Here is a 13,785-nt window from a genome sequence, read left to right as displayed (position 1 = left end):
CACAGTAATTATGGAAGAGAAGTGGGACATGGTGATGCCCATACTGTGCCTTCGAGGGAAACAGGTTTTTAACAGTTATTAGCATCTGTTGATGTGATTCCAGGACTAGAGATTTTCAAAAGAAAAGTTATGTGAAGAATTCTTATGGGTACACAGAATGTTCTGAGCAGCTCAGAATTTTTAAGAGATGTGTATGATTTGATAGTTGGATGGAGCACATAATCAAATTTGTGCAGTGCTAAGTAGACTGTAAGAAATAAACATTTAAGAATTTCTTTTACTATAGGTCAAACCTCAGAAGGAGTTGAGATACTTCAGAGAGCTGAAAGAACTTATAAGGCTGTGTTTGGAGCAAGAGTAATGAGAAGGAAGAGAGAGGCTTACTGTCAGAAGACAGTGTTTTGTTAGCTGTTTATAGACAGAAATCAGTTCTATACCATTCTTACTTTGCTTCCATCATCTTGAACTGGAAGAATTATCTTTCCAGTCGTGAAAGATAAAACAACTTCAAAATGAGGGAATTAAGTTTTTAAAAGATGAAGAGAGTATTCACTTTAAGTAAAATTAAGTTTTCAAGCCTCAGCTGAATTGCCTGCCAGGAGTCAAAGGGACTCTCAGATATGATCTCAGGGTTCTTGTCAATACTCTTTGTGAAATCATGGAGAGTGTGGGATGTACCAGGGGTCTGAGGCAAGCCAAACGTCCCAGTTTCCCCAAAAGCATAGATTGTGAAAACTCGAGTCTACTTCCTTAACTTTGAATTGTAACAACATTCAAAGAGATTATAAAAAAAAAAAAATAAAACATTGAAAGTGTATAGAAAAGAATGGGGTGACCCATGAATCAGTGTGAATGTATAAGAACAAGACATGCCAAACTGACCTCATTTTTTTTCTTTTTTTCAATTGTATAATTCTGGGTTAGACAATAGTAAAGACATGTCATATCTTGACTTTAAAAAGTGGTTGACAAAATCTAGATTTTCCTGATGGAAAAGACAGTGCAGTGTTGGCAATTGGATTGGTTAATGGCTGCCTGGGTGGCCACCCCTAAGCCAGCATGCCCCAGTGTTTGTCTAAATAATAACCAGTGACTGTCTACTGATTCCTCAGAGGGAAATGGTGCTGAATAGTGGCACACGTTCAGAAAGTATGGATCTGAGTGAGGAGTTCTTTTGACTAAGGATTTGTACAATGAAACTTGAGTGCCTGAGTTTATTTATATGATGGAGACTTCCCCACCTGAGCTATGTTTGTAAGATTTATAGACCTGTTTTTAAGTTTCATAAATCAACTTGACTTACACATCATTTAGAAGTCAAAAAATAATCTTAACACTTAAAAGCAAAGGTTGGCTACGTACGAATGCAAATCTGAAGAATCTTTTCTTCTTATTTGTTGAAAAGCAACTGCATTAACCCCAGGTAGATGTTTTTCATACTCTTAAAATGTCAAGTTTCTGTGAAACTCTCCCTAAACAAGAGGCAGAAGTTCATATACAATTCGATTAAATAGATAATCCCAGCAGTGTCTTTGTGAGCTAATGTTTCTGTTGGCCTTCTGGTAATTCCACAGCCATCTGCCTTTTCAGGATATTTACATTTTTTTTTTTTTAAGAAATTCCCTGGAATCACATCAAAGAGGGAACCATAATATTCTGTCCCCTTAAAAAAGATATTTTGGTTTCTTAAAGCAAGGAAGTCCATGATGACTACCATATCCAATGTATTTTATTATTTATTATTATTCATCTTAAAGAATGCCAACCCATATAATTTGTTTATCTTTTATAATTGGCATTTCATTGATACTTGTAATATTTTGTCACCAACCTCAGAAAAGTGTGAGGACTTCTTTGAATAGTTGCACGTTTTAAATAAAATATCCCATTTAAGAAATTGTACTTCACCTCTTCTTTGTAACTGTTTATCTCTGCGTTGCATCTGGAATCCCAGTAGAAGTTGAGGGTGAAGAAGTTATTCCTGCCCTGATAATTCTCAATGTTGTTCTTCAAATCTAATTCTTTCTGCTTTAACAGTTCTCTCAGTTGTAAGCTCTGTGGGCCCTTGAAACAGGAATTGAGTTGTTTAACTTCCTTTTCCCTTAAGAGAGCCCCTTATGCTATAATTTGTAATCTCTGATTTGTATTATGGCTTTGTCTTTCCTTATATCTAATTTAATGGCTGTTGTTTTTATAGATTAAAACCTAGTCTGGGTTTTTAGCATCTTATAGTTATCTCTCTGAGTTATACCACATTTTATAGTAAAGCTTCAAATTAAAAACAAAACAGAAAAGCTTGAATTAAGTGTTGATTCAGAGTGTCTTCTTTAATAAAACAGGCATTATCCTTTATCCATATTAAATCTATTCCTTAAAATCTGTTCGATAGTAGGCTTTTAGACATTGGAGCCTAGATAATGTTCTTTTAAAAAGAAAAAAATAATGCATTCTCTGTCTAGCCAAAAACCCTGCAAACATCACAACACTTTTAAGCATCTATGTAACAATCCACCAAAGTTATTGTATAATGATTACAATTACAATGCATTTGAAACACTCCTTACCTAACTTTTAAAATACTTAGTTGAACTTATTATTGGGTATGTTTTTGTTCAATAAGCAATGAAACTGGACAGTATTGATTATGAATTAGGTTTTTCTTCTACCTAGCAATGAACAAGTATTGTGGTGTAAATAAAGAATAAAATAATATGATTCCATCTAAATTGGCCTTGGGTTGGTGGGACCCCTAAAAGCCTGGCAGAAGCAGCCTCTGAGACCACAGATTGTTCTGTGTTCTACCTGTAAATGTCTTTCAAGTTTTCTTCTTTGATCACGAGTTTCCCCCCTTCCTCCGCATCTATTTTTGACAAGGCGAAACAGGGACTTTTTGGTTTATGTTTATTAGTTTAAGGAGCTGAATGTTATCTCTAAACTTTAGAAGCACTGTGATTTCCTGCTTTTTTAAACACTCTCTCTATAGGCAATGTTTATTTATATATATGTGAGAAGAGACCAAAAGAGGGGATTAGAAATGCTATGTTACGGAATAATAGTTAAAAGGATGAACTGATCTGCAGTAACCTTTTGGCTTATCTAATCTGGTCGTAACTGTACTATTCCAAATAAACAAGAGTATATTTTAATCGACTAGTCATTTCTAATTCAACAAGATAATCTAGTCTGTTTTAGCATTGTTCTTTTCTAATTATCTGAAGTCTTGTCTAAGGAACAGTGTTGGATTGCTTTGATGTTCATTTAAAGTTCAACCCTTACTATAAATCCACTGCTATCAGACTTCTGTGATCCCCTGTTTTTTTCTGCTTAGTATTTCTTTGAGATCCCTAATACTCCTCTTATTTCCCCATAAATAAGAAAATCTTTCACTCTTCTTTATTCACATTGTATCTAGGAGTCAAGCAAGTGGATAGAAAATGCCCATTCACTCTAGTGATACACGGAAGGTTCTGAGTAGGGCCCATTTGGCCTGTTAGAGATGAGAAAGATGGCCAGTGTGGGTGGGACACTGACAGGGGAAGGGTGAAGGAGCCTGGTCAGAGATGGCCGGAGCTGGAACAGGTAGGGCCTCCTAGGCCCTGTTTAGAAGTTTGTATTACACTCCAAGAGCAGCAGGAAGTCATTGGGTGGCTCTAAACAGAGTAGTGATTATCTGATTTATGTTTAAAATCTCATTTTGGCTTCTGTGTGAATGGTGGGAGCAGGAAGGAGCCAAGAGTGGATGCAGTGAGACCAATTCGAAGGCTGTTGCTGAATTCCACATAAGAAATGGTGGCTTAGCTTAGGGTGGTGGCAATGGAAGTGGAGAGAAGTGGGCAGTGTGGGATATGTTTTGGAGGGAGAACTGACAAAAGTTGCTAATAAATTGCTTCAGGGGATAAAAGTCAAAAGGAGAAATTGGAGATGACCTCTAGCTTTTGCGTTTGTTCTTTTAGATGGGTGGTGGTGATTTTTTAAAACAGGGAAAACTAGAAGAGTAGGAAATATTGGAGGAGGATAGAGTTAAGAGTTCTCTTTTGTTTATCTGAAATTTGAGGTGCTTATTTGACTTACAAATATATCTGAAATATATATGAAGGAGTTAGATGAGTTTGGAGCCTGGTGGAGATAGGTCAGGGATAGAGATATGATAAGAATTTGGAACTTATCAGCATATAGATCGCATTTAAAATCATGGAACTGAATGAAATTAACTTGAATATTTGTTATATTTTCTGACCTTACACCTCCTCCCACTCCTACCATGTAAAATTATGTCCACATTGTGTATTGCAGGTTTATGTTTTAATTATAGTACCTATAATAATTTGGTATTAGTTATCTTGCTTTTGGTGAACTATTTTTATTTCTTTTTCCCATTTATAGCTAAATGTTTTAAAGCTATTCATTCACTAGCATCGATATTTAACTGGATATCTAACAGTTATGTGTTTTGTCTTCTGTGTTTTTTTTGTAGGCAAAGTCATTAATAAAGATTTGCGTCATTACCTAAGTCTTCAGTTTCAGAAAGGATCAATTGACCACAAACTGCAGCAAGTGATCAGAGATAATCTCTATTTGAGAACCATTCCGTGTAAGTATGAGATGGGATAAAAGAAATGAGTCCAGAATATCTTTATTTAACTAATCAAACATCTAGAAATAATTCAGTAGAATATCTTGTATGAAATTGTGAAGACTAAGTTGGAGCCATAGAATGAAACAAAAATTAGATGAAGAGAAAATTTTTCAGAGGATTTTCAAGGGTTTTGTTTTTAAAAATAGAAAAACGAGAAGACTCTATATTGTGACTTTGTAACAAGTCGTAAGACTTTAAGAATTTAAATGTACGTGTTGCTAACTAGCTTTTATCCCTGTAAATCAGTTTCTGAAGCCTGTGCAGTAAGAAGACTTTTTTGCTCTCAATGCCTTGTACGCTGAAAATAAACATTTTGGTAGTATGAGGCTGTTACTAATTTAAAAATCTGCCCTTTCCCCAAAGGGAAAAAGAAGGAAGCATGCAGTGCCACCTTTGTGGTAATCCATTTTGAATTTTTATCTGAATGTTGGTGTATTTATTCCAGTCTTAATAGTTTTCTTCAGGACCTGGTTATTGTTGTAATCGTGTTTGGGGCTTTTTTTAAAAGACGCATAACAAATGATGTGTACTTGGTTTAATTAGTGTAGGTCTGGGGAAGAATAAAAGCAGTAAACAATAAAAGGGCATAAAAGGACATTCTGGTTACTTTTTGGTGTCTTTGTAACTCCTTGTGGATACTAGCTTTTATATTATATGCCTCAGGAATTCTTGATTTCTTTTGTTTTGTTATTATTAGTTAGTCTCTCACAATGTCTAGTCCATCACCAAACTTCCTAATTATGTTTCTTAAATACCTATCCCTCTGCACTGTGGTAGACCCTCACTCTTTCTTACGGACCTTAAAAAACAAAAAAACAAATAGCATTGTATGGTGGCAAAGAGTTAAGTACAACTGACTTTAAAATGTTGATTCTAGCATTTTACTAGTTGGTTCACTTGGGCAGGTTCGTATATGTAGATTCTGAAGCTTAGGAAGATTCAGAATCTCTGTATATGAAATATGAATAATAAGGCTCACTTCATACAATTATTAGAATTAAAGTGAGAACATGAGTGTAAACCACTTGGTCTAGTGTAGATATTTAAGCAGTAATTGTCACCTTGCCCGATTCTAGTTGTACCCCTTGCCTCTCATGTCACATCAGTCTAGTCCATCTTTAACGTGCACGTCTGATTCTTGTCCATCTATGGTTAAGCCTTCAAGACTCCTATTGACTGCAAATCTGGATTCCTTAACATGTTATAAAATATTTTGTTTTAAAAATCTGACTCCTTATGATTTTCTCCCATAAATCTACCTTGTCAGATTTTAGAATTGCAACTCCTACCTTCTTTTCTTTGCATTTGCCTGACAAATCTTTATCCATCTTTTTATTCTCTTATCTTTCCGAATTTCTTTGCTTTAAAAAGTGTCGAACTTTGTAGCCAATGTAAAACTTTATATTTATTGATGTGATCTGTATGTTTAGTCTCAGTTTTGTCATGTTTTTCTATTTTACCCATATACAAGTCTTCTATATAAAAAGCCTTGCACTATATAGTCTATTTTACTTGATTTCTCTTTTTAGGAAGATTTGTATCTTTATTCTGATGGCTACCTTTATACTTTTATAAATGGTCTTTGTTCCTCCTCCATCTTTTTTTTCTTTTTGTTCCTTTATGTATGAGCAATATTAAAATTGTCTAGTCATTTCTTCTTCCCCCTTTCCTTTCCTTCTCCCATCTTCTGGCTTGAAGTAATATCTTTTTATTCCCCACAAACATAAGGTAATCAGCAAGCTTATTCTGCTTTGCATATGCTTTTCTCATTCTCACTGTTTTTTGATTCTTGAGCTTTATCTAGATTGGAATGCAAACAGCCATTACATACTGCACTCTCCCCTTTATAAACCTCATTTATTCTCTGTTCTATGGGTAAACAGCTATTTAATCCAACCATCAGCCCTCCTGCTGTTGTTTTTTCGATAATTGTGATTCTCTAAAGCTTGTTCTTGACCAGATTTCCACGAAGGGGTCACAGGATCATCTTAGCAGTTTGCCTGTGGCCTTTTACTTTAAAGTTTGTTTGGATAGATATGAAATCTTTGGCTCATCATTTCTTTCCCTGACTATCTTAATTAGTCAGTTTATCTAATTGTCTTCTCACATAAAGCATCGCTCTTAAAAAATGGAAAAGCAGTCTGATTTTTATTCCCTTATAAGTAACTTTGCATTTTGCCCACATAGGGTGTCTCAGGGCAGAGTTTTTCGTGTCATAGCTCTAGAGCTCCCTCTTTCTTGGTTAAAGCAAGTTAATAAAAATAGGTCCTTGTACTTTCTGCTGCCCTCTGCCACTTGGATCTTCTTTTTAACTTACTTCTACTGTCCTAGTTTTGCAGTTTCTCCCCACTGTGAGGTTTTGTCCTAGAAAGGAGCTATAATTTATTTGTTTTAATTCACAGAGTCCAAACAGCTGCAGCCATTTCCGTTCCTAACAGAAGCCTAACCTATAAATTGAAGTGTCCAAAACCCCTCCAAGAACCTCGAAGTGTCAGTAGCAGTTAGCAAGCTGAATGGTCACATCTGGTCTTTAAATGCAATTCTTTACTAAAGGACCACCAGATCTTCTGGGAGAAAATTCTGATTCCAGGTCTGAGGCCAGAAAAGTACAAGGTGAGCTTAGAACATCTAATTGTACCAGAAAGTATGCTTTAAAAATTGTAGGGAAGTATCAAAAGAACATTAAAAAAAAGAAGCCACCAAGAAGGAGTGCTCTCTGACAAAATTTGAGACGATTAAGCAACAAAATTAATAAGAGAGAGACTTCTACTATTGTCAGACATTGCACTGTAGATGAAACACGACCATGATCCCTAAGAGAAGAGGAAAGGAGGCTGCACACAAAGGGGTCATAATTCCCTCAGCTTTCTGCCTGGAGGCACTTTCTAGCACAGAGCGGGAGGGAGAGCCCAGGCAGGGTTCAGTGGACTCTGAGTTGAGGAGACCGAAGTCTGAGTTCAAGATGTTGGAAATGTGTGAAATTTGCAAGACAGGGTGTCAGGGAGGGAAGACCTGTGAAGAAAAGTAGCTCAAGCAAACTGCAGAGGTGCCTTCTTTCTTGGGTCTCTTGCTGAATACCAAGCTGACAGTGTGTAGGATAGGACTCCACACAGCAGGGCAAGGGAGTCTCTGGGAGCTGTAAGGTTAATAATTCCCAGAGCTTACGCAGGGCTAAGAGAAATTAAGTTCTAAGCAGCCTAAGTGGGAGACCCCGTAAGGGTCATGGCTTACTAGTTAGGTTAAAAGGATTGAGCTTCTTGAGGCCCACTTTAAAGAAGTTTAATTTAAAAATCCTTCAAAAGATCAAGTGAATACGCGTGTAACTTGTCTGTTAGAAAAATACAGGGAAGGAGGAAGGGAGGTAAGGGGAAAAAGTCAACACTGTTTAAAGGAAGACAGCAAAATCTAGATACTGAATAATGTAATATTCATAGTGTTTGGTGTCTAATAAAAAATTACTAGGCATACAAAATAGCAAGAAAATGTGACTTATAATCAAAAGAAAAGTGAACCGGTTAAAGAAAGAAAAAAAAAAACAGAAATGACACACATAATGACCATACCAAGAATTTTAGAATTATCATAAATATACTCAAGGATTTAAAGAACAGTATGAACAGAAGAGAAAATGAAATATGCATTTTCAAAAAGAACTAAAGGGAATTTTAAAAATTCACTGGATGGGCTTAACAGCAGATTAGAAACTGCAAAAGAAAAGATCAGTGAATTTGAATGCATAGAGATATAAATAAATCAAACTGAACCATGCAGAGGAAAAAGACTAAAGAAAATTTTTTAAAGCAATCAAAAAGTGAAGGAGGCAGAGACACTTCTTCTGCCATGAAGGACTGACTGGTGCTGGATTTACTCTCCACATAAACAGCTAGAATTGGGCAGGATATGTATATAACTGGATTATAGGCAGAACAGGACTGCAGTCTGTTCATATTGACCTGTGGCACACTAGTAAGCCAAAGTGGGAGAAGCTGAAAAAATATTTGAAGAAATAGTGGCTGAAATGTTTCCAAATTCGATGGAAACTATAAACTCATAGATCTCATAGATCTAAGAATCTCAACAAATCTCAAGGCAGAAAAGACATTTTGAAAAAAAAACAGATCAACATACATCATAATCTAATTGCTGAAAACCAGTGATAAAGAGAAAATGTGAAAGGCAGACGGAAAAAACGATACATACATACAAGGGAACATAGAATGACTGCAGACTTATCAGCAGAAACAGTACAAGCCAGAAGTCAGTCAAATGTCATCTTTAATATGCTGGAAGGGAAAAAAAAATGGCAACCTAGATTTCTGTATACAATAAAAACACCCTTAAAAAAAAAGAAATAGACTTTTTGAAACAAAAAAGGGTGAGAGAATTTTTCTCCAGCAGACTTGCACTGTAAGAACTGTTAAAGGAAATTCTTCAGGTGGAATGGAAATGATACCAAAATGATAGAACCAAAAAGAAAATAAACAACTTCATAATTATAGTTCAAGATTTTAATACCCCCTTAGGAAAAAGTAAGCAGAAAATCAATAAGGTTATAACACGAATAACACTTTAAACCAACTTAACCTAATTGTTACTTGTTAGGGCATGCCACTCAGCAACATAAGGATATACATTCTTTTCTAGTGAACATGATACATCAAATATAGACCATGTTTTGGACCATAAAACAAGACTCAGTAAATTTAAAAGGATTTAAATCATATGAAATATGTTCTGATCATAATGGAATTAAACTAGAAATCATTTACAGAAAGATATCTGGAAGATCTTCAAACATTTGGAAAGTGAATAGCGCTCTTCTAACTAACCTGTGAGTTAAAGAATGAGCCATAAGGAAAATTACAAAGGATCACACATGTCAATATAACATATCAATTTGTGGAATTTTGCTAGAGCAGTATTTAGAGGGAAATTTACAGTGTTAAACACTTATATTAGAAAATAATGAAGATCTCAATCAGTGATCTAAATTTCTACCATAAGAAGAGCAAAGTAAACCCAAATAAAGTGGTAGGAAGGAAATAACAAAGAGCAGAAATCAATAAACTAGATAATAGAAATGACAGAGAAAAATCGGTGAAATCCCAAGTTGCTTCTTTCAGATCAATAAAAGTGATAAACAACAGGATCAGGAATGAGAGAGACGGCATCACTAAAAGTCCTAAAGATGTTAAGTGGATAATAAGGAATATCCTAAACAACTTTATGCCAATAAACTCAGCAACTCAGATGAAATGGATTGGAAGACAGAAACTATCAATGCTCACTCAAGAAGAAATAGATAAACTGAACAGCTCTCTAACTATTAAAGAAATTAAATTTGTAGTTTGTAACTTTCCCATAAAGAAAACTTCAGGCCCAGATGGTACTGGTGAATTGTTCCAAATATTTAAAGAAGAAATTATACCACTTCTACACAAATTCTTCTGAAAAATAGAACACTTCCCAGCTCACTTTGTGATCTGAGCATTACCCTGATTCTAAAGCCAGACAAAAATATTGAAAGAAAATAATATTAGACCAAATTTTTTTTCATGAACATAGACTCAAAAATTCTGTAAATATGTTAGCAAATCAATATATAGCAATATATACTAGGATAACATATTACAACCAAGTGCTATTTGTCCCAGGAATGCAAGGTTGGTGTAACATTTGAGGATTAATATACTAACAGACTAGAAAAGCCATGTGATCTTCTCAATGGGTGCTAAAAACATTTAACAAAAATTCAACTTTAGTTCATGATAGAATCTCTCAGAAAACTAGTCTGCCAATTATTGCTGCCTCTTGGCTACACATCTACTCTTTTTTCCTGCTTATGATACTGTCACATTTTTCCTTTCCATCTGGCACAGTGTTCAGCTTTGTCAGTAGAGGGTGCAGAAAGGATACTGGAGAAAGAATAAGCTTCTTTTCCTGATTCTAGTGTGTTTTTCTTTTTGCTCCTGCCTACAAAAAGATACTCAGAAAGTTTCAGCAGCACTCTAGCAGTCAGCTACCCAGGGGTAAGTTCAGTAGTGCACCGTTGTGGGGAGAGGGTGGGGAGAGTCCCAGCAGTGAGTTCAGGAACACCCTAATAGATGCCTACCGATGCACCAACTGAATTCTTTGCAGTTTCCTGAGAGTTCTGTGGGAATCCCAGCAGGCTCCCCAGATCTCAGCAATATCTCTTACAAGTGGTTTTCCTGTGGGTTTCTAGCAAAACCAACTGGCTTTCCAGTAAGTCCCCCTATATGCATCCCCACCACCCAAGGCAGCTTGCTGGTGAATGTCACTGGTACTCCAGCAGGCAGTTCCCTGCCTGACAGTCAACTCACTGACTGTGGGCGAACTATGTCCCCAGGCAATCCAGCACACTTTTCTACCATCCAGTGGGCTGCTACACACCTCCAGCAAAGTCTGAATCGCAGATTTTGAGTGTGTCCCTTTCTTCTAAGTTTGTTCTTGTTCATCTCTTGGGTGATATCTTCCGAATTCTCTTTTATTCTCTGTTAGTTAATTCTTTACAAATAGTTTATAATTCTTTACAGTAAGCTCTCCTTATTCAAGTTACTGTCTAGTTTCTGGCTCCTGTTTGGACCCTGGCTGATGCAGAATTGATACTGGAAGTAGTCCCAGGAGACAGACCTTCCAGGAAGGAGTTTAAGGATTAGTTTTGGTTGTGTTCTTGAGCACAGAGCCAGATTCCTTCCAGTGAGAAGTAGGATGCTCATAGTTCATGACAAGTGGCATCACAATTTAATCATAGTATAACCTGTGGCTAGATTGTGATCAAGTACCAGTTGAATCAAATACCTTAAGAACCAAAATGATTGCTGCTCTTGACCGTTACAGCAGTAATAATGGCTATAAACAGAGGTGTGGGTTGGATTATCTTGAGTGCACCAACCGCCTAGAGAAACTGGCAATATAAAATTAATGGGTTATTATTATTAGAAACTAACATGACAGTATTTAATACAACTTTCAAATAATTTCAGCCTGATATAGTCATTTGCTAATAGAACCTTAAAAGAAGGGAACAGTAACATAAAATGCCAAATAAAAATCATACACAAATTTGAAAGATAATATCACACATATTTAATATTTGAATTTTTCACTCCTGTAATGAAAATTTAAAGCATACAAAGTATCTTCACATTATCTGATGGCCATGATCTTTGTTTGTTAAGAAATATTCCAGACATAGAAAAAAATGTATTTCATTTTGCATCGACATTCATCAAATTGTTGAGTTTGTCCAAAAGCATCTTCAAATTGGGCATTAGCCACTGGTCACACATATAAACTTGTTTCCCATATTTTGTTTTCTTGGCCTGGTTTTGTTTTTGCCATTGAAATCTATGTTGCTTTTACTTCGGATTTTAGACCAGTTTCTGATTTAAGGGTAAAGTGTGCTATGACATTCACTTCTTTCTGCATTTACTCTCTTAAAGTATTTACAAAGCACTGAAATGCATAGCAAATATCAAATGGTGGAAAATGTCAAAGGACATTGTTGGATAATATTCAGGTAACATTCAGGTCTCCCCACCAATGTTAACAGCATTACACAGAATCACATGTTGAAACTGCCAATTTAGGTCTTACCTAGCCTCTAAAACTTGTCACTTTTTTGGCACATCACTCATAGGCTTTATATAAGTTATAAATATATATGTTCTTATTAATATTGTTTTTGCAAGAATGACCCACCATCAGCAGACAGGGCCCTGACCGCACACTTGCAGCGTGGGAACAGCTGCAGGTAGGACTGGCTGCTCTCCCCCGTGCTTCTGTCCTGGTCCCTGGAAATGTCAAGCTTTAACATTTGATTCTACTTTTCAGTGTTCCCTACCCTTGTTTTCAATTGATGCCAGTAGTTTCCTTTAAACCAGTATCATCTCTATGTCAAACAATCAAGCTTTAATTCTCGCAGCAGAATTATAATACTTTTCTTTTCTCATATTCTCCATCAACTGATTTTTTCCTTGAAATTTAGAAAAAGTAACTCTGTCATGAGGCTCCAGAAAGGAATTTTTAAATAGAAAAACCAATGTAAATTAGCTGTAGCTCTCATATATTGTTGGTAGGAATGCAGGATGGTGCGTCTGCTTTGAAGGGACGTGTTTTTAATAAAGTTACACATACACTTATCATATGACCTAGTTATTCTACTCTCAGGTATTAACCCAACATAAATTTAAATACACATCCACCTAAAGACATGTAAATTTATAGCAGCTTTTTTTATTTTTATGGTACCTGAAATCTGGAAATAATCCAAATGTCCACCAGTGGTGAGTGCATAATCAAATTTTGGTATATCTATACAGTGGAATATCCCAACAAAATGGATGAATCTCAAAAGTGTCATGCAAAATGAAAGAAGCCAGACACAAACCACTACTAGAATCAAATTAAAGTGTGATTTAATTTCTATGAGATTCTAATAAAGGCAAAACTATAATGACAATAGATCATAGGTTCCCACAGGGTAGGAGACTGCAAAAGGATACAAGGAAACTTTTAGGGGTAATGGTTCCCAAAATTCATAGGATTGTACTGTTAATATTAGTGAATTTTATTATAGGTAAATTATATCTAGATAAAATGACCAAATAAACTCCCACAATTATATTCTTTTATACCATCAATAATTAGAAGATGAAAATTTACAGAAAGATATCATTTATAGCATCAAGATAGTATAAAAATATTTGAAATATCTAAAAATTAATCTAAAGACCTCTATAAAGTAAAATTAAGGGACATTAAGGAAAATCTAAGTATATTGACAGAGATTTCTTGTTCATGGATTAAAAGACTCAATATGGCGAAGATACCAGTTCACCTCAAATTGATTAATAGATTGAATCTAATTCCATAAAAATTCCAGCATCTTTAGCCTATCTGATTCCAGAATTTATATAGAAAGGCTATGAATAGAAAAAACAAGATAAGTGGACTTGCTCTATTCTATCTCAGGATTTATCACAGCAGTGTAATAATTACACACTGTGATGCAGCTGCAGGAATGTACAGTAGATGAACGGGAGGTAATAGAAAGCCCAGTGATAGACCCCAGTCTTAAATGGGTGTTTCTATGTAAGATTGCTGTGACAGAGGTGCCGTCACTGATC

At 35.6% G+C, this 13,785-nt stretch overlaps 1 protein-coding gene across 2 annotated transcripts in view; it reads left to right on the top strand.

Annotated features, from left to right (window-relative positions):
• MAGI3 (membrane associated guanylate kinase, WW and PDZ domain containing 3) overlaps positions 1–13,785 on the top strand; it is a 219,539-nt gene that overhangs the window by 126,241 nt on the left and 79,513 nt on the right. For both annotated transcript variants that reach the window (XM_015247467.3, XM_072967968.1), the window contains exon 2: positions 4,475–4,591. In XM_015247467.3, the coding sequence (XP_015102953.3) occupies positions 4,475–4,591 (117 nt within the window). The remainder of the gene's footprint in view (positions 1–4,474; positions 4,592–13,785) is intronic.

The sequence above is a fragment of the Vicugna pacos genome, chromosome 9 (genome assembly GCF_048564905.1).
Source record: "Vicugna pacos chromosome 9, VicPac4, whole genome shotgun sequence".
Taxonomy (NCBI): Eukaryota; Metazoa; Chordata; class Mammalia; order Artiodactyla; family Camelidae; genus Vicugna; species Vicugna pacos.
This window is presented reverse-complemented; position numbering and strand designations above follow the sequence as displayed.